Raw genomic sequence first — 24,956 nt, 5'->3', positions numbered from 1 at the left:
TCTATCCAGATCCGCTAAAGACTTCTTAGCTTCACATTAAAAAAAAAGTCTCAATTAAGAAAATCCACAGCAGGTAGATGACACGGGACGTCTGCAGCGCCTCAGAGCCGGTGCGTAAATGATGCCTTCCAACATCATCCACGTTTGAGCTGGGACGTGAACTGCTTTTTGTTGAGACTGCCCATTCCCCTCCGATGAAGGAGGGATTTTGCGCCCCCAACATGCAACAAGTTATGTGGTGCGCGCACGGCACCTCCCCAAAAGCTCAGCCATATAAAAGCCAAGATAAGTCATTTGTTTAGGCAGTAGGGAGTTTCTGCTGGGGTCTGGATTGGAGTTACGCACAGACCGGACCCTGCCCTATATGAGTGGTGTCTGAGGAGGAAAAAGAGGATCCCCCCCTGCCACAAAGAATCTACATGTCTAATATTTAGACATGTTCAGCTTTGTGGATATTCGGTTAGCGCTTTTGCTCAGCGCAACAGTGCTTTTGGCGAGAGGTCAAGGCGAGGATGATAGTAAGTATTCCTTTCAAACATTGTTTTTTCCTTTTCTTTTTTTTTTTTCTTTGTGGCCCTCTCAGGATGTGGAAAGTCCACAAGAGGATGCGCAGTTTGATGGAACTATTCGGGATATTTGACCCGCCACCTTGCAGAAATGGGGAAATGTGTTTTCTTTTTTCCACGGGCTCCTCTGGAGATCTGGAAGCGAATAGGAGCTTATAGACTGGACATTTTTTCCACACTTTTTTCCCCCCCTATCTCACTGGCGTGCAGACACATGTCCTACTGGAGTGCAAACCTGAGGGGAGCAGCTGTTTTATCTCTGCGCAAGTGGTAGGACATGAGCTCAGACAGAGTTGAAACTCATGCAAAAGAAACAAAAGTATAAAGGGGAAAAAACATTTTAATTAAACAATATTTAGGCTGAATTTGGTGAGAATTTCTTTCGGTTCAGGAACTTGCACCCGGAGACAAAAGCTTGAAACCGCATCAATAAAGAGCAGACACACATCTGTGGAGAGCTTCGGCTCTAAAACTAAGAGAATATTGGAACAAATTAAGGAAAAAAATTACAACGGAAAAATCTCTCAAGTCTGACGTCGACAATGGAATAAGTTCGTCTAGACTTCAATTAATCACCATCCGGACTAGGGCGAGGGAGGCCTTCTTTTGCAAAGCAATTGTGACGCCATGTGGCAAGGCCTGGAACTGCACGTCTACGCTTTAACCCTCTCTTGATGCCCACCATGCAAAATCTATCACTCTTGAAACGTGATTGGACCTCCTGTAATTGGTTATAAAGAAGCAGCCCATTTTTGAATGTTTTACTGGATCTGGAGCTGAAGCTTGTTTATCCACAGTTACCAGGAAGAAAACCATTACCCTTCATATGATAATCCTTTAGCTACTTTTCACTTCGTTGAGCTCTACGTTTCTGACACCAAACAGGTGTGCAGCCAAATGGTGGATTAAAGGGGCCTCTAACCCAATTCTGCTGAATCAAAACTTTTAAAAAGTCTAGCATTTCAGTGGCTTTTAATATCACATTTCATCTGGCTACATCAATTTTACTTTAAAGTTTTGTTTTTTGCTTTGCTTTTTCAAGTTGTCGTGTTAGCCAGGTGATGCTCTGCACATTGTTTTATATCAAATTGCCAAAGAACTGTGTGTAAAAGAATCTTTTTTTAAGTTAACCTATTTTAACTTAAAAAGTAACAAAACCCTGTTGATGTTTTTCATACAGCATGCAAGTTTTACTTCTATAAAGTTTTTTGTTTTTTTTTGGAAATATCTGTAGGGATGCTAATGATTACTTAAGCACATGGAAAGTAATATGTAACTATATTATTTGAACTGCAATGTTTAATGTTTGCAAAATGAACTTTTGTCATCATTTATTGTTAAATGTAGCTTAGTTTCTAGTGTACTTTGACAGCCTTAAGAGGAAGTGATCCAAGAGGAAGTTATGTATTAGGCCCAAAGGCCACTGATTTGGTAGAGAAAGAAGTAACCTATGGTCTTGATTAATTCAAATCAATTCATTCTCCTGCTGGTTTTTGCTCACATCTCTTCACCCAATCATTAATTATTGATTAAAAAAGGGGTATTGTTCGATTTTATGCAAATATTAGAATTTGTTGCAAACATCCCAATATAGGGTTTATCAATATGCTTCTAAACTAGATGCGTCCATTTTTTCTGAGAATTTAAGCATCTAGCTTGAATTTACATGTAAAAATGTAAATACAATGTTAAATTCTTCTCAAAATCCTTGATTTCATCACAAATATATATATATTTTTTTTTTTCAGAGCAATTTGGCAGCTGCACATCAGAAGGACAGTCGTACAATGACAAGGATGTATGGAAACCAGAACCCTGCCAGATCTGCGTGTGCGACATGGGGACCATCCTCTGCGACGAGGTGATCTGCGAGGACACGTCCGATTGTGAAGACCCCTACATTCCAGATGGAGAGTGCTGCCCTGTCTGCCCCAATGACGAGGGTACGGCTCACCTGTTTTGCAGTTTCATTCATGCCTTGCACCACCTCACATGGACCTGAGCCTCTCAGCCTGTCTGCCTGCCCGAGGATTTCACATATAAAAAAAAAAAAAAATCCTTTTCGGATCACATTTTGCTGAGTTCTTTTTATCAAACTTTTTAAATGCTGGATTACACCCTCTTTCTAATGGAGAGTTTATCATTTTCCCAACATGCCAGTTTGTGCACAACCATCACACTCCTCACCCCTTTTCTCCCCTTTCAATTATTTAAGTTGCTCTTAGTGCAGTTATGACAAAATCATAGCTGCATTAAAGTCCGCTCTTTAATGTTTAAATCTGCTATACATTCTTGGACTTGCAGCTTGACATTTCAGCTTGTCTTGGAATATTTTGAATTTAATTATATGTGCTAGCTGTTGACCTTTCTTTTTGTCTTTGATTTCTTTTAGCTCCTCCCACTGAACCTACGGTATTTTAACCTTTCTTTCTTATAATTTTATTAATGTTGAGGAACAATTCTGAATTTATCAGACTTTAACATTATAGTCTAATAACATAAATTATTTTACATCCTGCAAACAAGATTACAGCATAGCTTAACTGTTGTTTTTGTTTTGTTTTATGTACTTATAGATTCCAAAGGGACCCGATGGCCCCAGAGGAGATCCGGTAGGTTTCTATTTACTTTGTTTTATAGTCTAATCACACCCATAACTAAGGAAGAAGAAATAATTGCAGAAAAGTCTGAGACACAATTTCCAGTATTTATTTATTTGCATACTAGACAATCCTGATGAGATTTCTGAAACATTATGTATGTCTACCTGGTATTTCAGCCCAGTTCATGAAAGCTGCACTACATGTTGCTGATTATGTTGTATTTAATACATTTTCAAAAAAAATGTTTTAGTTTGCACCAAAAAATAGAGATGTATGTGAGCAATATATGCTCTATGAATTAGGAATGAAAACTGTCAGAAACCAATATGATTACTGACAAAGCTGCTGTGACTTATAACTGTAACTGTTAACTAGCTCAAGAGGTCAAAGAGAGTTCATGAGACTGTCATTGAGGCTTCTCTTTAAAATGAGGTGAAAGATCATTAATAACAAAGTGTCTATAACATTTTCTAAGCAGAAATGTGCTTGTGTTAGACAAATATTTCTGTTTATGTTCTTTTTTTAAAGTTATTAAATATGAAGTTCAAGGTGTACTGACACTGATGTGATGTTTTGGGCTTCTGAAAGTAAAGTAAAACATCGTCTGCATAGAGAAGCGTGTAACCTGTCTGGAATGTTGTTTTTCCCAGGGTCTTCCTGGTCTCCCTGGCAATGATGGAATCCCCGGACAGCCTGGCCTTCCTGGCCCACCTGGCCCCCCTGGTCCCCCTGGCCTTGGTGGAGTACGTATCAGAGTTTCATCTGAAAATAAAAACACCTTAAAGCGTTGACCCAATTCAGCAACCTTCCTTCAGATTAAAGCATTCATATAGATTGATAAAAACACTGCTCTCGTTTAAGATTTCTGATATTTGTAAGAGGATTATGAGAGGCTGGACTAGTTAAAGTATTCTTCTGAGATGTTTCTATGCTGAAAAAGTGACCAATTTCCTCGTCTTCTCCCCTCACAGAACTTCTCTCCTCAAATGAGCTACTTTGACCCCTCCAAGTCCAGCGGCCCACCTGTCCCCGGCCCAGTTGTACGAAATTTTCATAAAGTGACCCATATTTTTAAGAGTGTACAAAAGTGAAAGGTAAATTGATGTCTGACTTTTATAACTCTTCATCAACAGGGTCCTCCTGGTCCCCGTGGTCCTCCTGGTCTTCCCGGCCCATCCGTAAGCATTTTTATCAGAAACATATATAATCCTCCAAACCTCCCCAGAAAGTTTTCAAAACCATATAAGTTGGTTGGGACACTAAGAACAAAGCAGGGATTTTACTCTGACACCATTCTGGCTTGACTGACATGCATAAATAAGTCAATTTGGTTTGTATTTGAAACATAAGAGTTTCTGGCCAAGACATTTATAGAGGTGGCTATTAATGCACCACTGCCCCCTCCCCCCACTTCCCCACTTATATCATTCAGCTCATCTTTGAATAAGATGTGTTAAAAATGTTTTCTTTTGATGTCTTTCAGGGTCCTTCAGGTAGCCCAGGACCCCAAGGAGAGCCTGGTGAGCCCGGTGCTGTGGTAGGTACACATTATAACTGGTTTGATAAATGGCAGTCTTACTGTGTCACTCATTCAATCGTCATCAGTTTGTAAACTGCAGATTTTAAGATTTAAACATCATAAATGAGCATAATTACGTCTAGAGGCAAATAAATGTCTTGTTTTTCTTATATTCGACTACACAATGTGTCATTGGTCTACTTCTGCATACCATTTTTTTTTCACTTTTCTTCATCTGTGTCAATAACATTTTGGAATAAATGATATGATCTGTTGGTGTTTTTAGGGTCCAATGGGTCCCCGTGGTCCCGCAGGCCCTCCCGGAAAGAACGGAGATGATGTGAGTGATTCTGTTTCCTTTTTAGTTGCCCTTGCAGCTAAAACTGCCTCTTTACTACCTGGTCTAGCATCTTCCTGTGTTTTGAAAAACATGTTTCTGTCTGTGTGTCCTCAAAAGGGTGAAGCTGGTAAAGCTGGACGCCCCGGTGAGCGCGGAGCTGCTGGCCCTCAGGTGAGCCGAATTAGAGTCGTTGACCGTCCACCCAAAATTTCTTTCCGTGTTCACATTTGCGAATTTGTACTCATTTTATTGCTGTTTCTTTTTTGTTGTTGTTGTAGTTCTTAGTTTTTCAATCATGATCACACTTCCTTTCCATTTACATGAGGAACTGCCATGACAACAGTTATCTTCTTGTTTTCCTGCAGGGTGCTCGTGGATTCCCTGGAACCCCCGGACTGCCCGGCATCAAGGGACACAGAGTGAGTCTTAGTGCTAATCTGGAGCTTCTGCATTAGAGTCACAAGCAGAAACATGATCTAATCATGACTCCTGATGTTGTCTGCAGGGTTTCCCCGGTCTTGATGGATCCAAGGGAGACAGCGGACCTGCTGGTCCTAAGGTAAGACGCCCAGAAACCTTTTCTCCCGTCTAGATCACTTTGCCTCGTGATCCAGCTGTTTAAAAGCCGACCTCTGTCTTGCAGGGAGAGCCTGGTGTCCCCGGAGAGAATGGCATCCCAGGCGCCATGGTACGTTTTCAGTTGCACCGTCCTACAGAGTCAATTTAATGATTGGTGTGACCTCCTGAAGAGTTTTATTCTAAGAGGTCTGCAAAAACGAGAAGAAATTGATCAGTTGTTTTTTTTCTTCTATTGTCTTGCAGGGTGCCCGTGGTCTTCCTGGTGAGAGAGGCCGCCCCGGACCTGCTGGCCCTGCTGTAAGCGCCGCCATTTTTACACTTTCTAACCTTAAACCTTCTTCAACTCGTGTGCAAAAAAGCTGAACTGAGCAAAATCTGTTTGCTCTTCCATGCAGGGTGCTCGTGGTAACGATGGCAACACTGGTCCTGCTGGTCCTCCCGTAAGTTTTCAATGATTAAAACTTTCTTTTTACTTTTCTACATGAAAAGAAAGAAAGTTTTGCCTTTTCAGACCATGCTCCTCTAACGATCTGTGTCCAATCCGGATGTTTAGGGACCCACCGGACCTGCCGGACCCCCTGGATTCCCCGGTGCTGTTGGTGCTAAGGTAAGTCAAATAGGTCATATATTTTCCGTATTTAACTGAAAAAGAAAAACAACTAAAAATAGTCAGAAGTTTTGTTTCCATTTCACCAGTTAAGCCTTAGTGTTCAAATGTTTTCCTTTGAATGAAGGAAAACACATCATTAGATACTACTGAACCTCGGTTCTGATCTCAGTGACGGTGTTAATCTCATCAAAACCTTGTGGATCCAACCCTGTGTTGGGGGAATTGTTAATTTTTGCAGGAAAAAAACTTAAACTGTAACTTTTAAGTAAGGATATTATGGATTAATTAAACAGTATGTTCGACTGCCAGCCATCAAAGGGTTCAGAAAACATCATTGGACCCCAGCTGGATTCTTTCCCTCAGTCGCTTTCCATTTACAAAGCATCTTAGAACTCTTTTCCTTTGATATTCCACTTCCTGGAGTTAAAAAGGAATCGGAACAGCAATAACCTGCTTGGCTTTGAAAATATGGCTGATAAATTCTTGTTTTTATTCTTAGAAAAAGTTTTGTTTAAGTGCAGGTTGCAAGTAATCTACCACATTTTTGTGCTGAGACCTTACAAACTGCACATGGACTTTAAATGGGTTATTTTACATAAATAGAACTAAATGTGTTCAAAGACATTTATCAGAACTCCTGTCCATCTTTTAGCATTAATGTTTTTTTTTTTGTTTGTTTGTTTTGTAAGTTTGCATCTGTTTTATGTTTAATAATAAGCCAGGAAGTCCTTCTCTCAAACACATTTTGCTAATTTTTTATGACACTTACTTGATTTTCATGGTGCTGATTTCTTCATTGGTGTTGCTTCCTTCCCTCTGACAGGGTGAGACCGGTCCTGCCGGAGGTCGTGGATCTGAGGGACCCCAGGGATCCCGTGGTGAGCCTGGTAACCCAGGACCTTCTGGACCCGCTGGACCTGCTGTGAGTAACAGAACCTTTAATCAGCCTGACTTCCATTAAAACGAACAAACAAAAAAAATAGCATGGAAACATTTTAAAGTAGATTTCAAACATTTTGTTCCCATATGATTTTCCCAACAGGGTACTCCTGGATCTGATGGTCAGCCTGGTGCTAAAGGTGCTAATGTAAGTTGAGCACGAGACGCACTGATCAGGTTCATTTCGCTTAATCGTTTTCGATTGTTTACACTCCGACTTGTTTTTTTACGCAGGGCGCTCCCGGTATTGCTGGTGCTCCTGGATTCCCCGGTAACCGTGGTCCTGCTGGAGCTCAGGGAGGCGCTGGTGCTCCCGGTCCCAAGGGCAACAATGTGAGTAGACTGCATATCGTGTGCAAAAATGTCTCCCGGTCAGTGTGACAGAGATCGGAAGTGATTGGACGGAATAAATGAAACGTGTTTCTCTGCCAACAGGGTGAGCCTGGTCCTCCAGGTCCTAAGGGAGAGGCTGGTGCCAAGGGTGAGCCTGTAAGTTGGAAACTACGTTTGACAGAAAAATGAGAACCACAAGCAGCCTGTTTTGTTTCTCGAGTGAATAAAATGGTTCCTTCTCTTCCAGGGCCCAGCTGGACTTCAGGGACTTCCTGGCCCCTCTGGTGAGGAGGGAAAGAGAGGACCTCGTGGAGAGCCTGGTGGTGCTGGACCCCGTGGACCTCCTGGAGAGCGTGTATGTTTATTTTTTTTACCCTTTAGTTATTTCTTTGTCGGTTTTTTTTTGTTGCTGTTGAGAAAGTCACCCTTGAATTCCTGTTTCCACATTGTAGCAGTTCTAATGCTACAATGTGAAAACAGATGTGATGAATCCAAATAAAAGAAGGAGAGAAAGCAATTATGTGGAATTGGTAGTTGCAATAATTACTTGTTTTTTTTATTATTTTTGTAGTTGCATTTTTTCACTTTTTCTCCCACATTAATTATTTTTTTACAGTTCCAACACAAACTAAGACAGGAAAAAAAAACTACCTTAAAAACACATATCTAGCAACTTGCTAAATTTTAACTGTCTCAGCTTTGGCCACTGGACAGCCAGAGGCACCGAGGGTCAGAGGGGAACTTGTGTTATTTCCTCTTTATTTCATCATCATTACTTAATTTTTAAGACTAAAATACAACAAAGTGAACACGTTTGTGTTCTGTGGTGGTTAAATTATCCTCTTACCAGCACCTGATGCTCACATCTGAGACGATGCATTTCATGCTCAATCAAAAAACTCAAACTTTTAAATAGACCCGCAGTCATGTCTGGTTTTAGAACTAATTTCATGTAAAAATGTCTGTAGTCCCTTAAAAAAATCACTTTATTCCTGGAGCTGCTTTGGGAATTCCATATTTTATCATGTTTACTGACCTGCTTGGTGTGTTTTTTTTTTTGTTTTTTTTGTTTTTTTTCCCAGGGTGCCCCCGGTGCTCGCGGTTTCCCTGGTTCTGATGGAGCTGCTGGTGGAAAGGTAAATGAAACCAGGAGGAAGTGTTTGCAAACCTCTGGTAAAGAACTTCATAAAAATAACTAAATCTATGATTTCTGAGCCTTTGTGACTTTTGTAACAGGGCGCCCCAGGTGAGCGCGGTGCCCCCGGAGCAATGGGATCTCAGGGAGCCAGCGGTGAGGGCGGAAGCCCCGGCGCTCCTGGCGCTCCAGGATCAAAGGTGAGTTTTGAGACAAACTGGAACAATTCTGTTTAATGTGATGAGATGAAAAGAAAGAAAGAAGAAAACAAATGAATTTCAACTTGCTCCTCCTCTTTAGGGTGTGACCGGTAGCCCCGGAAGCCCCGGCCCTGATGGCAAAGTTGGACCTGCTGTAAGTACTGATAGTTTCTAAAGATTTGACTGGATTTCTAGTTAAAGTTCCTTCAATATTTTAGAATAGAAACACATACAATAGGCTAGTTTCATAAATAAATAGATAAATAGGCTGGTTTCTGATCTCTTTTCAGTTTAACACAGTCAGCAATCAGCACCTAAAGTTATGGTTGATTATGGATTAGTTTGCTCAGTTTTGAAATTAGCAAAATAAGATCCTTCTTTGAAGAATCTCTTATTTTGGAGACCATGGTTGCTTCACCTCTGGAAATAAAACCTAAAATCTGAAAGAAGGCAGCTCTTTTACACGAGTGTGAGGCGTTCGTGTTCTCCCCAGCACACTTATTGTCTGAAGAATGAAGAAAAAGCAGAACACATAAGCTAGGAGGAAGATGTGAGCAAAGATTTACAGTCTTCTGGTTTTTTCATGACCTAAATGAGATCCAGATGACTCTCTCAGCCAATATCAAAACACACTGCAATGTCCTTTTGCCAGCTTTAAAAATGAATCAACCTAAATGCTTTTTTTTTTTAAATGAAACATTTCCTCTCCACTCCTGACCATTAGGGTGCTCCTGGTCAAGATGGCCGCCCCGGACCTCCTGGCCCCGCCGGATCCAGAGGACAGCCCGGAGTCATGGGATTCCCCGGACCCAAGGGAGCCGCTGTGAGTGAACCCTTCACCGTACCGTGTCTATGAGGGGATCGATGGGATCCTTGGGTCGCGAGTGTGTAAACTCTGTCTGTGTCACCAGGGCGAATCTGGTAAAGCTGGCGAGAGAGGACCTGGTGGAGCTGCTGGCCCAGTTGTAAGTACTACAGGATTTTTTATTTTTATTTTTATTTTGGTATTTTCAATCAACTCTAAAGTGATGATAAAGTAAGATGGATGGATCTGAACCTCTTGAAGTTAGGACGAAATCAGAACCAGAGCGCATTAGATTTGAAAGTCTGCATTAATCTGGACTGAACTGAAGATGCTTATTTGTGTAAACCGATTTTAAAATGTGTTTTCTGCGCCATAGCGTAAAGCAAATAAACCGAAATGAACTGAAGTTGAAATATGAGCGTAGAAACATTTTGGTAAATATTGTGACCTTCTTCCGTTCAGGGTGCTCCCGGCAAAGATGGTGATGTTGGAGCTCCTGGACCTTCTGGACCTGGTGTAAGCAGTTTGCCTCCGTTATTTTTAAGCATTAAAAAAGATTATTTTCATAATCCATCCCCTCCCCCCATTTATATTAGGAATATAAAATAATCATATATAAAAATTTCTCCAACCTCTGATTACAGGGACCTGCTGGAGAGAAAGGAGAGCAGGGACCTTCTGGTGCACCAGGATTCCAAGTGAGTTTTTGAAGCCTTCCATCTTCTAAAATGATTTTTTTTGACAGTTTGTTGTTGAATATATGTCCCACTTTATAATTCATACATTCAACTGCATCTTTAATTATTGTGCAGGGTCTTCCTGGACCCCAAGGTGCTACTGGTGAGAGCGGCAAGTCTGGCGAGCAGGTATGATCTGCACCATTCATGGCTAAATCTGAGCTATTGACAAACAAATTGTTTGGACAAAGCAAAATTAGACCCGCTAATAATCGCTCTTTCTGCTGCTTCTGTTCAGGGCGTTCCTGGAGAGGCCGGACCACCTGGCCCAGCTGGACCCAGAGTAAGCGCCTCTTGTTCTGCTGGGCATCCTGTTTTTATATTTACAGTACACAAAAAAAAAAAAGCCTGATGTTTTCTCTGCGTTTCCTCCAGGGTGACAGAGGCTTCCCTGGTGAGCGTGGCGGTCCTGGACCTGCCGGTCCAACTGGAGCTCGTGGCGCCCCTGGTGCTAGTGGAAACGATGGACCTAAGGTATGGTTAAAAATAAAAATAAAAAATGAGCTGGACAGAAAATTTTACAGCTCAGACCTGGAAGAGTCTTGACCTCTGTGAAACACGTTGATTAAGGGCAGTAAACAGCAGAAACATCAGGAAAGGGAAATCCAATTTTTCTGATTTATAGGAGTCAAAAAAAAAAACACGTGAATATCCTGGGTCTGGATTTAAAATAAATTAATATATATTAAGTGAGACTATTAGTGGCTTTTAGCAGAGGTACCTCCAGAATATGTTAAAATGGTTTGTGATAAGCAGAGACCAAACCCAAATCTTTTTTATTGGAAACAAAACAGCTTTGCTAGGGAAACAAGTGTGCGTGTCTCTTCCTATTTACTCAGCTCAGCCTGTGATGATCATATGACGTTTTTCAGAAAATATATTGAACACGCGTCCACATTCATGCTAATCAAATATCGATCAAACCACCAGCTCATCAAAATGAGCGTCTGACAATTAGCATTTTAAATGACTTTTCTATTATCTTCTCATCTGAAAAATAAGACTCTAAACTCCTATTTGCTTCATTGGCTGACATAGTCTTTCATGTCAACAACAGTCAATGGAAATGGGGTATCATATAAAATCTTTGGAGAATAATAAACAATAAAATGTTTCCCGTATGCAGGATTTGAGCATTTCTACAAAGATCTACCAGACATTTGTCCAGCATCTGTAAATGCGGGCTGGAGTTTTCCGTTTGTTTTGCATCCCTGCTGTGGTGCGGGTTCTGTAAAAAACCCTTCACAGATTGTGACAATGCCTGCCACTAGGGGGCAGCAGCGGGGTAAATTCAGTCAATTGCAACTTTTAAGCAGCGGAGGAGTAAATGAACAAGCTTCAAACTGTACTGGGTCTCCAAAGTCCTGATCTGCTTCGTCCAGGTCATATCTGGGGGATGATTAAAATGTATTTTCTTTCTTTTTTTTTGACCTGCACAGGGAGAGCCTGGAGCTGCTGGCACCCCCGGTAGTGCTGGACTCCCTGGTATGCAGGGAATGCCTGGAGAGCGAGGATCTGCCGGTATTCCTGGACCCAAAGGAGAGAGAGTGAGTATAACAGCCAAACAATTTGGATAGACTAATTCTACTGTGTGACAGCATTTAAAACTTTCACTTTGTTTTTCTTTCTTTTAATATTTGCTTTGTATAAACATAGTGTAAGCTAATAGTTTTTTTTTTTTTTTTTACTTTCTTTGAAAAACACTTCCAAAACTTAATAAGTAACCCAATGTGGCTCTAATAAAGTCAAGATATCAGTGTTATACTGACTTATTGATTGGAATTTAAATAATATCACTCTTAGATAAATCCTAGATGTTGTTAGAAATGGAGATATGCTGTTGTTTTGTTTTACTTTTGTCACAATAACAAATTTGTTGTTATAATTGTTATGAACTATCATAATAAATGGTTCAAACTTGGGGCTCTAATATACACCAGTTGGCATGGATAACATTATGAGCAGCGTGGTTAACACGGTTAACTGTGTTGAGAGTTCATCACTGAAAATCTTAACTCCTTTTATTTTCTATCCATTTTTATTACGTCTTGCTAGGCCAGCTGGCATTAATTTTCACATTCAACTGTTTAACGACACTTTTCTCTGTTTAGGGAGACGCTGGTGGTAAGGGTTCTGACGGCACCGCTGGCAAAGATGGCGTGCGCGGTCTGACTGGTGCTATTGGACTTCCTGGACCTCCTGGTTCTCAGGGTGAGAAGGTAAGATCAAGGACGATGGTTATCTTCATCAACATCTCTACTTCTTCAGTTGTTTTCTTCTCACATATAGAGAAAAAACAATCTAAATATGGTATTGTTTTGAGTCCTCTTAAACTATGATTAAAAAAAACAGCAAATGTATGTAGTTTATTTTGCAATATGAACAATAAAGCATAATTAATCTACTAGTCTGCTATTGTGGCACCATGTGCAACTAAAATCTCTCCTCACCAGTTATTTTATTACACTTTTTTTTATGCACGGATATTCTTATATCCAGGTTGAAGTCAGGTTGAGATTATACATTGCATTCAAACAATCATAAATACAACAATACCCCCCCCCAAAAAAAAACAAAGCTAATATTTAGCATAACTGTATAAAAATCCAAACAATATTGGCCTTAAATTCTAAATTCTAAACAGTTATAATGCCTTAACCATAATTACTGATTAGAATGTTCAATTTGCCCTTAAACAATTTAGACTCTTTGCCATTTTAGAATTAATTTTCATTTTTCTGCATTGAATGCCAACCTAAATTGCACTAATCTTACCAGAACATCAAAGGCAGACTGGAAAAGTCTGACGGTTTATGCTGCTTATGTTAAGAGCATAATGGACATTATCACAAAGGTGATTTATGTGGAGAGTAGATGGATCTCAATGTGGCACCCTGAGGGACTCCTTAGGACTAATAATAATCACTGTGTTCAAGCGGATGAGCAATTAAAAAAAATATATTACAGCACTCTCAGACAAATTTATAGTCTGTCAATATAATGTATCATTCATATATATATACTGTAAGTGAATGTGTGTTACATTTATTTTTATGATTTATTATTATTTTGTCTGCTGACCTGTACTCCTTCTTCTCTGGTTTTAGGGAGAGCCTGGTCCCACTGGAATTGTTGGACCCTCTGGTCCTCGTGGTTCCCCTGTAAGTTGTTTTCTAAACCCTTAAGTCGATAGATTGCTGCAGTGGTCTTGATTATTTCAAAAAGATGTGAGATCTCAGTGCATGATGAGGGGACGCAGCATTTCCCAAGAGACTGAACTGACCTAAATGACCACTCCAACAGGGTGAGCGTGGAGAGACTGGACCTGCCGGACCTGCTGGATTCGCTGGACCTCCTGTAAGTAAAATGCAGATCAGAGTACAGATTGAATTCATGTGTGACAAAAACATGGACTCTAATGTTTTTTTGTTGTTGTTGTTGTTGTTTTTCCCTCCCATTTCAGGGTGCTGATGGTCAGCCTGGTGCTAAGGGAGAGAGTGGTGACTCCGGACCAAAGGGAGACGCCGGCCCTGCTGGACCTCCTGGACCTGTCGGATCTTCCGGTCCTCAGGTTTGTCACTCTACAGTCAGCAGCATGTGACTCTGTGTTCTTCAAGAGGTTTTTATAACTGTGGTCTTATTGTCTGATCGTTTTTTATTTATTTATTAATTTTTGTTCAACAGGGACCTGCTGGTGCTACTGGACCCAAAGGTGCTCGTGGTGGTGCTGGACCTCCTGTAAGTCAATGTGCAAATATAGATATATATATAATATAATATACATAGTTGTAAATAGTGGTTTTTCATCTAAAGAAAATAATACAGGAGTCCTAGGAAACACATGGACTCTTTGAAATCCAATATGGCAAAAAATTCAATTTATGGATTATGTGCCTTTTTTATTTACACTCCTGATTTGTTGAGTTTTTGCAAACAAAAACAACAAAAAAAGATGGGGTCTGTTCTTATGCTGGACACTCCAGTTCTATATTAGTGTTTCAAATTTTTAGCAATAGGGTTTAGCAAGGTTCTTTCAATAATTTGTACTGAAATAGCAACTGCCATTAAATTTGGGGAGTGTAAAAAAAATGTATTATAAAAGTTTATTTATTTCTCTCTCTCTACTTAAATTCAGTTGTCAAAAGACAAAATTCAATAACCAAAAATTGGACAATAGCTATTCATATTTTGTTGTAGAAAATATCTCCTGTAGTATCTTAGCTTAAATATTCTCACATTATCTTTGCAGATAAATTTAATGCTTCACCATATCTGTCTGTCTCCACAGGGTGCTACTGGTTTCCCTGGACCTGCCGGCAGAGTTGGACCCCCAGGCCCCTCTGTGAGTTTTAGAATCATCACGTAAATGACCTCCTACATGGCCGTGGAGTGATGGCTAATGGAGTTGTTCTGTCTTACTGTGACCTTGTTGCATGATTCTAGGGAGCTTCTGGACCCCCCGGACCCTCCGGACCCGTTGGAAAGGACGGACCCCGAGGATCTCGCGGTGAGACCGGCCCTGCTGGTCGCCCTGGTGAGTCTGGTGCTGCCGGTGCTCCCGGTCCCAGTGGAGAGAAGGGATCCCCTGGCTCTGACGGATCCCCTGTAAGTGCTCGCCACTTTACCGCCATTCGCTTTGCGCATGATTCAACCCCACTGACTCCCACGTCCCTCTGTGTAGGGTGCCCCCGGTCTGCCTGGACCCCAGGGTATTGCTGGAGTGAGAGGTATCGTAGGTCTCACTGGACAGCGTGGAGAGCGTGGCTCCACTGGTATCCCTGGACCCGCTGTGAGTATTCTCGAGTATTCTGTTCTTATTTTCTAAATCTTGATGTAAGTGCTAAATTTAACTTGGGCTCTCTAAAACCGTTCACTGGGCACTTCCCTGGCTGACCAAAAGCGATCCCCTGTTGTTTCTTAGGGTGAGCCTGGTAAGCAGGGACCTTCTGGCCTTGTTGGTGAGCGTGGACCCCCTGGACCTGCTGGACCCCCTGGACTGTCTGGTGCCCCTGGAGAGGCTGGTCGTGAGGTATGAGGCTTGAAATCACTATTGTTTGATATTTCCTTTCGATTCGTTATGAATGACCGGTTTTGCTGCTCCTCTGCAGGGATCTCCTGGTCATGATGGTGCTCCTGGTCGTGACGGTCCTCCTGGCCCCAAGGTGAACATTTACTCTTTAAAAAGGGTTATTTCCCCCCAAATCTTATCTAAAAATGGAGAACTCTTCCTTATGCATCTGAAAATGTAGATCTTAGTTGCCTGTCTAACAGACATATGCTTTATAGGGAGACCGTGGTGAGAGTGGCAATGCTGGACCCCCTGGACCTCCTGGTGCTCCTGGAGCCCCCGGAGGTGTCGGCCCCTCTGGCAAAACCGGTGAACGCGGAGAGAGTGTAAGTCCCCAATGATGCTGGACCTTTTTTTGATTCAGTTTGTCCCAAACTTCTGTGTGTGGTGTGTGTTGTTTCCTTTTGTATTAACCCTCTTTCCTTCCTTCAGGGTCCTGCTGGTCCCTCTGGTCCTGCTGGCATTGCTGGACCCCGTGGTTCTACTGTAAGTTCATCAATCTACGGCACATGAATCCCAGTTATCCACATTAAGTCTCAGAGTTGTGCATTAATATGTCATGGCATCTTTGGCAATTTTCAGGGCCCTGCTGGTGCTAAGGGAGACAGAGGAGAGGCTGGTGAGGCTGGAGATAGAGGCCACAAGGGACACAGAGGACTCAGTGGACAGCCTGGTCTCCCTGGACCTCCTGTGAGTCTCTACTACGTCTTATGCACTGCTGAAAAAAAAAAAAGAGTTTTATAATCCCTTAGGCATTCATTTCCACATATACAATCATATTTGATACATTAGAACACTACTGAACACTTTATATTGATCAGTTACTCGTAGATTGATGTTTTAAAGCTCTTAATGCTGTTAATTATGATGATGACGTCATTATCTTCGCCTGCTACCAGGGAGTTCATGGAGACAGAGGACCCGCTGGTGCTTCCGGACCCGCTGGACCCAGAGTAAGTCCAGCTGCTTTGCGTCACCATGCCAATATTTGGATACACCACTAACATTTGCGATGCTTTTACTAAAAAGCAAAAGTATTTTGAATTCCTTTACTGTGTCAAGATAAAGTCTCAGAGCATCAAATCTACTAATAATCAACAAAGTTAAGCTTATAAATGATTTGCTTTTCATTTTAGGGACCATCTGGAAACAACGGTTCCCCTGGTAAGGATGGACAGAACGGTTTGCCCGGACCCATCGGACCCCCTGGACCTCGTGGTCGCAATGGAGAGCTGGGACCTTCTGTGAGTTTCATTACTATTAGAAACCTTTCTAGTAAATTAGTGTAAACAGTGCAAAAGCAGAAGGAAACTGAACATGTATAAGATGTTTCAAAAGGCCTCTTCAAATCTAATCAAGTCTTTTAGGGACAAGTTAAGATGTCTGGGTGACTTTTACAAAAACCCTTAGGCACCCCTGCTGTAAGTCTCCATATTTCATTACTCTCTTATCTCAAAACAGGGTCCACCTGGACCTCCTGGACCCCCTGGACCTCCTGGAGCCCCTGGCAGCGCCTTTGAATTCGTTGCACCACCCCAGCAGGAGAAGGGTCCAGATCCTCTCCGTGGTGGCTACCGCGCTGATGACCCCAACATGATGCGCGACCGCGACATGGAGGTTGACACCACCTTGAAGACCCTGACCCAGAAGGTCGAGAATATCCGCAGCCCCGACGGCTCCCAGAAGAGCCCTGCTCGCATGTGCCGTGACTTGAGGATGTGCCACCCTGAATGGAAGAGCGGTGAGTGAGGATCAGAGTTCATAGACCTTTTTTTTTTCTTTTAGTACCTTTTGCCAGACTTAGATTTTGATCAAACCTGAAACCCTCCTTATATTTTTCTCGGTTGCAGGCACATACTGGGTTGACCCCAACCAGGGCTCTTCTCTGGACGCCATCCAGGTCCACTGCAACATGGAGACTGGAGAGACCTGCGTCTACCCCATCGATTCCAACATCCCCATGAAGAACTGGTACCTCAGCAAGAACCTCAGAGAGAAGAAGCACATCTGGTTCAGCGAGTCCATGACCGGTGGATTCCAGGTGAGAGTCGCCGTCACGAAATCCCTCCGATTACTTCTAGTCAGTACGATCAAAGAGTGACTTTTGCTTCTACCCGTCACGCAGTTCCAGTATGGCACCGAGGGAGCTGATCCCGAGGATGTCAACATCCAGATCTCCTTCATGCGCCTGATGTCCAACCAGGCCTCACAGAACGTGACATATCACTGCAAGAACAGCATTGCCTACATGGATTCTGCAACAGGCAACCTGAAGAAGGCCCTCCTTCTCCAGGGCTCCAACGATGTCGAGATCAGAGCCGAGGGCAACAGCCGCTTCACATACAGCGTCAGCGAGGATGGCTGCACGGTAAGTTCCCTCTGTCTTCATATTGAGTCATACACATTTTATGGCCAATTTGTGATCAGAATAAGATTTAGATCAAAGACGCTGCATATAGGAACTTAGTAGCATTTTTAGCTAGCATAGTTAGGAGTAGCAAAGTAGCACTTTCTTTTGGTTTTACCTGGAGAAAGTTTGAGCTTTTCAAATCAAGCATGTCCCAAACAAACATGAGTTGTAAGCTCAATGAAATAAAAAAGCACCTTTGCTCTCTTTAGTCTTCTTGCTATCTAGTGAAGTCTTGCTCTTTCTTGCTGTCCAGCAGCTTAAATAAACTAGATGCGTTTGATTGTCTTTAAGAAAATACATGTTTGTTTTAGGTTGCTTCCTATGTCTTAGTGCTTTCTCTGGCCTCATTTATTTGGTCTTACTGATATTTCACATAGCAATGACATTTAATCTTCCGCTCTCAGTAACAACTTCCACACAGAAAGTGTGAGAAATATCTGGCAGAAGGCACCGTCCTCATAACTTTAAACCAAAACTATACTGCTAAGTCAAATTAAATAATTTATTTTATCCTAAGCACACTCTTCAGCTCAAAGTAGTAGTAGTACAAGGCCATCAGATATGACTAATCAAATTCAAAAGTGAATGTATCATTTGGATTGCTGATTTTTCTGTTCATCTCTATGTATCTATTAAGTTATTAGAGACTTATGTCTGTTTTGTCTTTCTGTTTCTCTCTACAGTCACACACTGGCACATGGGGCAAGACAGTCATCGACTACAAGACATCGAAAACATCCCGACTGCCCATCATTGACATTGCTCCTATGGATGTTGGTGCACCCGATCAGGAATTTGGCGTCGAAGTTGGCCCCGTTTGCTTCTTGTAAAAAAACAAAAAACAAAAAAAATGAAAGAAACATGGACATGACATTGTTGTTTTTTTCTAGCAGTCATCTCTAAAACCTCTTTTTTTTTCTTATGCAACCAAAACTCATTCGGCCGCCATTGGTCCACAATGCTTTAAAACCACTCCACTGAAGACAGTGTCTGCATTTTTTTTTCCAACCCTGAGATGCTTTTTTTTTGGGGACTGCTACTTCATCTGAAAACCAACCACACAAGGACACTTTAAATAAAACTTTTTGATTCCACTGGCAACAAGAAAATAATGTACGTATGTGTAAAATTTCCCCAAAGGAGATGATTAAAAATAAGAGAAAAAAAAGAAAACAGAATCGGGTGACTTTTTACCTATTTCCTACCACTGCAGAAGGACTTTGAAAACAACAAATGATATGTACCATTTTTCTGGTGTTAAATAAATTGTAAAAAGTGTGGAGTGTCTTGTTGATCTAAATACATAAGAAAAACACCTGAACTTTGGACCAACAAAAGAACAAGACAATTAAGCTCACCTTCATTGCAATATATAGATGGCTACCTCAGAGTCACCCCCCAATTTTTCTTTAGAAATTGCCTATCGGGGGACATTAAACCATTTAAAGGTGCTATTACTAATCCAAATGAGGTCCAGTTATCAGTATTTGATGATCAAACTCTCACTCTCATACTGTAATTGTTGCCACTAATGCCTGCAGAACTTTGGTGCTACTAAATTCACTCATTGTCTTGTTGTCTATGCAGTGCAATTGTTTTCTTCTTTGAGTGTTGGTTTGATGACAGAGGCGATTGCTGCAGGTGTGATGCATGCATTCGTGTCTTTGTAGATACAAGCGAGTGACTTCCCCGTCCACATGTTCAGTGTTTGCCCCATCTGTGGAAAATCCCTTAAATATCCTTGGAAAAAAAAAGAAAGAAAAAAAAAAAGGAAAGAAATCACTCAAAAGAATAGCACACATCTTCCCGGTTGTTTATGTTTCATTGATGTCTTTTTTTGCAGAGAGTTTCTTAAAAATGGAAATTGAAGCAGACCGACTTTCATGGTTTCAAGGAGAGATTCTGTACTTATTTTGTACATGTATAATAAATCAAGATGTTTTTAATTATTTTGGGTGCTGAAATAAAGCATGTGAAGTGGTCTACTCGGTGGCAGAGTTTTCACTGTTGTTAAAACTTAGAGTCACGCATTCAGAAAATATGTCTTGCATTTAAGACTGTGTTTTATACGCTCAGAGAGCAAGGCCTTTGACAAAAAGCTACATAAACATTTTGTGTTGCAATGAAGCAGTTTCTGTTTCTGACAAGCAGCAGTGAAAACAAGGCCAACATCTGATTGAAAAAAAAAAGATTTTTAGTTTCAATTCTCCAATAAGTAGCTTTGCGAGTGGCGTAGCTGCATCTGCATCCTCCTGCAGAAGAATGTCTTTCATTATCAGAAGACCAAAAATGTCTAAAGAAGATAAAGCTTTAGTTTTTACCGAAGGGAAAAGACTGACACCTGGTGGATATTGTATGCTATAACAACTATGGCGCCACAAATATACAAACACAAACGTGTGTTTTCTTTATTAGGCTATATGGAGTAATGAAAAAGAACAGCTTGCAGTTTGAGTGTATATATTTCGTACTTTATGAAATCTTTAAAGAATGAATTGCCTTCTAGTCAATCCCTTCAAACTTTCTACATTTCTACATTGAACAGAAAACCACAAAGTAAAAAAAAACAAGGAAATGACTTGTACAGGGTGATGTGGAAGGGTTTTGTTAACTTCTAGACCAAAATGTTCAGTTTTGGTCACATCTGTCCAGATAAGCCATTTTCACTTGTTTGCTACGTACTGAAGTTGGCTTGTGACATCCTGCACAATACGACTTCATGAAGCTTTCTTTCGAAAGTGGCTTTATTGTTGCACTGGATTTTATTTAGAGGTTTCTGTTGGGGACTGAATACAAATGCTTAGAAGCAGCTGACAATGTAATGTCAAAACAATAATTTTGCCTGCACTAATCATTTATTCACCTAATTTGAAAAGGTATTCTTGATGCACTCAAGAGGATGGGATCGTTTGACAATAATAGTGAACATAATAATTTGATTACTACAAGGAACAAGTTCAAAGGTCAGGAAATAAGTCTTGAAATGGACAAAACAATATAGAATAAGCTAAAAAACAGAAAAAAGAAAACACAAGCACAAACATGAACAGCAAATAACAATATGATAAACTGGTTGTTTGGTTAATTGTGCTGCAAATAGGTCATTCCAAAAACTTGTGTATATGAAGCAAAGTTAATTACTTTGTGGAGCTTCAAAGATGCTTTATCTGTGACTGACATCACTTCCTGCAAACAAGGACAACATGAAAAGGAATGGAGTTATCGGTGTTGGCGAAAGGAGTGGATGTAGTGATTTGGTTTTACCTGGGCAGTGTGTCACTGTAGGGATCCCTGTGAGAAGAGCCGAAAAGTGACACGTCACAACAAAAGACACACAAACTCAGCACCAATTTATCAAATGGAGGAAATTAAGAAGGCCCTTGCGGCTCAGAAGCAATAGCAGTTAGCAGGAGAGTTTCTCACTGTTGGGCCATGATGAGAGGGATGCTGTCCGGCTGCAGCGGTGACGCCCTCTCTCCTGTGCGGCTGTTGAACATGGGCAGCGTAGAGAGAGGAGGAGGGACCGCTCGTTGGGAGGCCATGCTTCTCAGCTCCTCAGTGTTCCCGTGGATAGTTTGTTGATGGTACAGCTGGATGCTGCAGAAAGCAGAGCGTCACATTCAGGTTCGTGGAGTGTCTCGCAAAAGCGTTCACGTCCTCCTTTTTTTAGATTTTGCAAAGTAAGTTTACTTACTTGTCTGTTTTTGCATCCCTTTTTGCACTAGAAACAAAATGAAAAAAAAAAACATTACATGAACGTAAAACTGTTGTGATCTGTGTTTTCTGTGTATTTATTTTGAGGTTTTTCTGTGTTTATTAGCCTGTTCCCCTGAGTCTCTGTCTTCCCTGTTGATTGTTCCCAGCTGTGTCTCGTTTCTTTGATTACCCTCCCAGTGTATTTAGTCCCACTTGTATTTGTCTCTTGTCAGATCCTCGTTGTGTGTACCAGCCAGTTTCCCTGTGCCGTCGTGTGATCGTTGTGCTCCCTGTTGTTCTGTTCCGTGGATATTTATCATTAAATCATCATCTTCATCCTGGCCTGCCTGCGTCTTCCCTCACCTCACCAAAACCCCAACCAAGACAAAGCCATGGTATCTCATTTTATTTTGGGCATTCAAAACGGATACTTACACCCCCTCACGCCTGCCATACATGATGTAGGCCAGCAGCAGACACAGGAGGACGGCAATGATCAGGGGCACGATCACAGTCACAATGTAATCTGGGAAGTAGTCTCTGCTCGGGGGAGACTCCGGAGGGTCGAAGTAACCCTCGTCCTCCAATATCCCGGAGCCCATTGTTGGAGCAGGCGGCGCGGGCTCCATCTTTGTTCGGTCAAACTGCAGAGAGAGACGACCAAGTATGACATCTAGTCATAGTAACTGTGACTAGATGTCATACTAAATTCTGTTGGATTTAGGTCTCAAATCTCTGGGTAGGTGATTCCAGAATGTGCATTTTTTTTTGAGGAAGTCATTCTTTAGTTGATTTGGAAGGTTGTTTAGACTTAAGCATTTGTCTTAAAACTTTAACAAAAAAAAGGCCAAGCTGAACATTATACATTCCTATCTCTTATCTTATGAGTATTTAGATATTTACTTATTTATATACGGTTTAAACATTATGCTTCAAAACAACAAGCCTACACTAAAGGGATGATCTTCGTGAAGGGAGTTTTTCCTCTTACCAGCTTCGTCTTGCACCAGGTGATGCAGTTGCTGGGGATTTTGCAGAAGTGGCATTCTCCAGGTACCTTCACTTTGTCCCCTGCTGCGCACTGCCTTTGGTATTGTGGCGTCATCACTCTCTGCAGACACCTGGAGAAGTACTTCTTTGACCCCACCTTCACGTACACACTAAGACAAGACAGGTTATGAATAAACAGAAACACAGATTTCAGCGCTTTTACTGGCTTTTGTGCAGGCGACTCTGTTTACCCCTCATAGTGTCCTGCAAGAGGGAGGGGAACTCTGCCTCCGCGGTCTAGGGCGTTGGTAATGTTGACAATTTCCAGCGCCTCATTGTCCCACAGCTTCTGCAGATCCTGCTTTATCTCACTTTGAACAGAAGAGGGCAGCACCTTCTCAACCTCCCTCAGCTCGATGAAGAACTCCGCTTGGTAAGGCAGCATCTTCTCTGTTAGGGAAATCTTGGATTTTATTTTTTTCCACATTTCCTCATATCCTCCTGCCACACACATTGTCTGTAGACTTCTATAAATAAAAACAAAAAACAAACAAAAAAACATGCGTACCTGGAACAGCCTTGATGACGAGAAGGTCTCTTGCTGTGTCATAGCTGTTTTTGTTGATTGCATAAATCTGGGGCAAAATAATGACAAATCTGTTAACCTTAGCTATTTTTTTTAATGTAGAAGTTCAGTGGTTCCTTAGTTGGTACCTTCTCAGTCGATGTTGATCTAAAGCTGTTGGTTTCACCAACATTTTATAGATTATGACAGATTTGAATTTAAAGTTCATCCTGACCATCCAAACTAATTTACTTTCATTTTGGGACCGTTTGTCACACACTTTAACTACAACCATGAGGAACTCCACCAGTTCGGACAAGAAGTGTCCTCAAAAATCCAGACAGAATTAAGCCAGAAGCTTTTTGATGACCACAAGATCTGTGTGGGTTCTCTGCAACCTGCTATAGAACATTTACCCAATTATTATAATGCGTATGCATATAGTTTTGACACAAATGCAATAAATTCAAACTTGTGAGTTACATTTTTGAGTTTTAACATTAATTGAAGTGGTCCCCAGATTAAAAAAAAAAAAAAAAAAAAACAGCATTGAAAAGCCCATGAATAATATGGGTTTCACTCACATTTTGAGTTTATCTGTTTGAACTAGCTGTGTGGCTTTCATCTTTACTTAACCAAAAAAACATTTTTATGTATTAATGTATTCTGTTTAATTAAAACTACATATACTTTGAGATACTTTTATATTTTTTTTTCTTCAAAGAGGTTTTACAAGTTGTTTTTTTGTTTTTTTTAAAATCCAGGCTTAAAATAGCTGCCGGAGAATCAGCCCAAACCTTTTATCTCTACAGATTTGACAGCTTGACGCTTACTGCCATTCTAATTGTCTCTAGCTGTTTTTGATGTTGGTACAGAAAAACTCCAGACCTCAATGAAGGTTTTTCCCGGAGTCGTTGGTGTGCCGTACAAGAAGCCATTCTCACTGGGACGCCTTTGGATGAAGCGGAGCCACTCTGGGAGGTCAGGATACCCCTGCTGGTTGCACTTAAAGATCATGGGGTCATTATGGAGGACTCCGGCTTCTCCATGTAAAAATAGATACAGCAGTGTGATAAAAGTGTATTTTTTCGCTGTCTGTCAATTGTTAAGAAAATGAGTTCATCAGACTTACTGTAGAGTTTTTGCGAGTAGGAATCGAAGTCACTCTGGAAATTTTCTCTCATCACTTCATATGTAAACAACCTCCCCACAGCAATGGTAAATTTGATTTCGGCACTGATCTCACACAAGGTGGCAGCGAAGACTGAGTGGAAGTAAAACAAAAAAACAAAAAAACAAAACGACATTGAGTATAATGTAAAAAGAAAAAAAAAATAGCCAAAATCATAAAAAATGACTAAAGCAGGTCAGTTGTTTAGTCACATCACTGCATGGCTGAAATCACAGGTAATATTTCCATTCAATAACACAGACTTAAATGTAAGACATGAAGCTTATTTTTGGTTTCTTTAACCTCATGAAACTTAAAGTTTCAGAGTTAAACTTGCCTGCTGAAATGAAAAGCCAGCTCCTGAATCCCGCCATCTTGTTTTTGGCCTTTGACTGACGGAGCCAAATGTAGAGGCGGGAAGGGTGGGTGGAGGGTGGTCTCCACTGTTAAAACTCATGCCAAAGTTATTTTTGCCTCACTCACCTAACAACATCCGGACTGGTGTCTGTCTGTAAATTGTCACACTTTTTTTTAAAATTATTTTTTACTTGTTTTACATGTGGAAGAAAAACCGTTAAGAGGCAGCAAAAGATTTTAGACTGAGGTGGAGGTTCACCTTCCAGCAGATCAATGACCCTGAACAGTGAGAACTAATGCAATGGTTCAGATCAAAGCCTGCTATAGACTTTA

General features: G+C 41.2%; 2 protein-coding genes across 7 annotated transcripts; one reads left to right on the top strand and one right to left on the bottom strand.

Moving 5' to 3' along the window:
• The first annotated feature begins 297 nt into the window (after nt 1-297).
• col1a1b (collagen, type I, alpha 1b) lies at nt 298-19,614 on the top strand. 4 transcript variants are annotated; one of them, XM_007571495.2, is made up of 51 exons: nt 298-518; nt 2,315-2,509; nt 2,959-2,978; nt 3,143-3,178; nt 3,820-3,912; nt 4,141-4,209; nt 4,303-4,347; nt 4,653-4,706; nt 4,975-5,028; nt 5,146-5,199; nt 5,394-5,447; nt 5,534-5,587; nt 5,672-5,716; nt 5,851-5,904; nt 6,003-6,047; nt 6,161-6,214; nt 7,041-7,139; nt 7,260-7,304; nt 7,391-7,489; nt 7,592-7,645; nt 7,737-7,844; nt 8,572-8,625; nt 8,726-8,824; nt 8,925-8,978; nt 9,549-9,647; nt 9,736-9,789; nt 10,092-10,145; nt 10,274-10,327; nt 10,442-10,495; nt 10,605-10,649; nt 10,742-10,840; nt 11,806-11,913; nt 12,478-12,585; nt 13,474-13,527; nt 13,670-13,723; nt 13,830-13,937; nt 14,051-14,104; nt 14,655-14,708; nt 14,810-14,971; nt 15,048-15,155; nt 15,288-15,395; nt 15,475-15,528; nt 15,653-15,760; nt 15,867-15,920; nt 16,017-16,124; nt 16,334-16,387; nt 16,571-16,678; nt 16,896-17,175; nt 17,285-17,475; nt 17,560-17,802; nt 18,528-19,614. In XM_007571495.2, exons 1-51 carry the CDS (start codon nt 437-439, stop codon nt 18,672-18,674), a joined length of 4,344 nt encoding a protein of 1,447 aa, XP_007571557.1. In that variant the 5' UTR covers nt 298-436; the 3' UTR covers nt 18,675-19,614. The 4 variants fall into 4 exon arrangements, with proteins under 4 accessions (XP_007571557.1, XP_016536956.1, XP_016536963.1 ...); XM_016681470.1 differs by lacking the exon at nt 4,303-4,347 and having other exon boundaries at nt 4,141-4,194; XM_016681477.1 differs by lacking the exons at nt 13,830-13,937; nt 14,051-14,104.
• On the bottom strand, nt 18,721-24,956 carry sgca (sarcoglycan, alpha). 3 transcript variants are annotated; one of them, XM_007571471.2, is made up of 11 exons: nt 24,604-24,792; nt 24,228-24,359; nt 23,984-24,138; nt 23,099-23,165; nt 22,782-22,980; nt 22,532-22,700; nt 21,976-22,184; nt 21,539-21,565; nt 21,268-21,441; nt 21,109-21,135; nt 18,721-21,030 (listed from the first exon to the last, which is right to left on the bottom strand). In XM_007571471.2, exons 1-11 carry the CDS (start codon nt 24,638-24,640, stop codon nt 21,024-21,026), a joined length of 1,203 nt encoding a protein of 400 aa, XP_007571533.1. In that variant the 5' UTR covers nt 24,641-24,792; the 3' UTR covers nt 18,721-21,023. The 3 variants fall into 3 exon arrangements, with proteins under 3 accessions (XP_007571533.1, XP_007571542.1, XP_016536977.1); XM_007571480.2 differs by having other exon boundaries at nt 23,984-24,135; nt 24,604-24,786; XM_016681491.1 differs by lacking the exon at nt 18,721-21,030 and having other exon boundaries at nt 21,105-21,135; nt 24,604-24,956.

This window comes from Poecilia formosa, unplaced genomic scaffold, assembly GCF_000485575.1.
Source record: "Poecilia formosa unplaced genomic scaffold, Poecilia_formosa-5.1.2 Scaffold7, whole genome shotgun sequence".
Classification (NCBI taxonomy): domain Eukaryota; kingdom Metazoa; phylum Chordata; class Actinopteri; order Cyprinodontiformes; family Poeciliidae; genus Poecilia; species Poecilia formosa.
The sequence above is the reverse complement of the archived record's forward strand: the minus strand, read 5'-3'. Positions and strand labels throughout refer to the sequence as shown.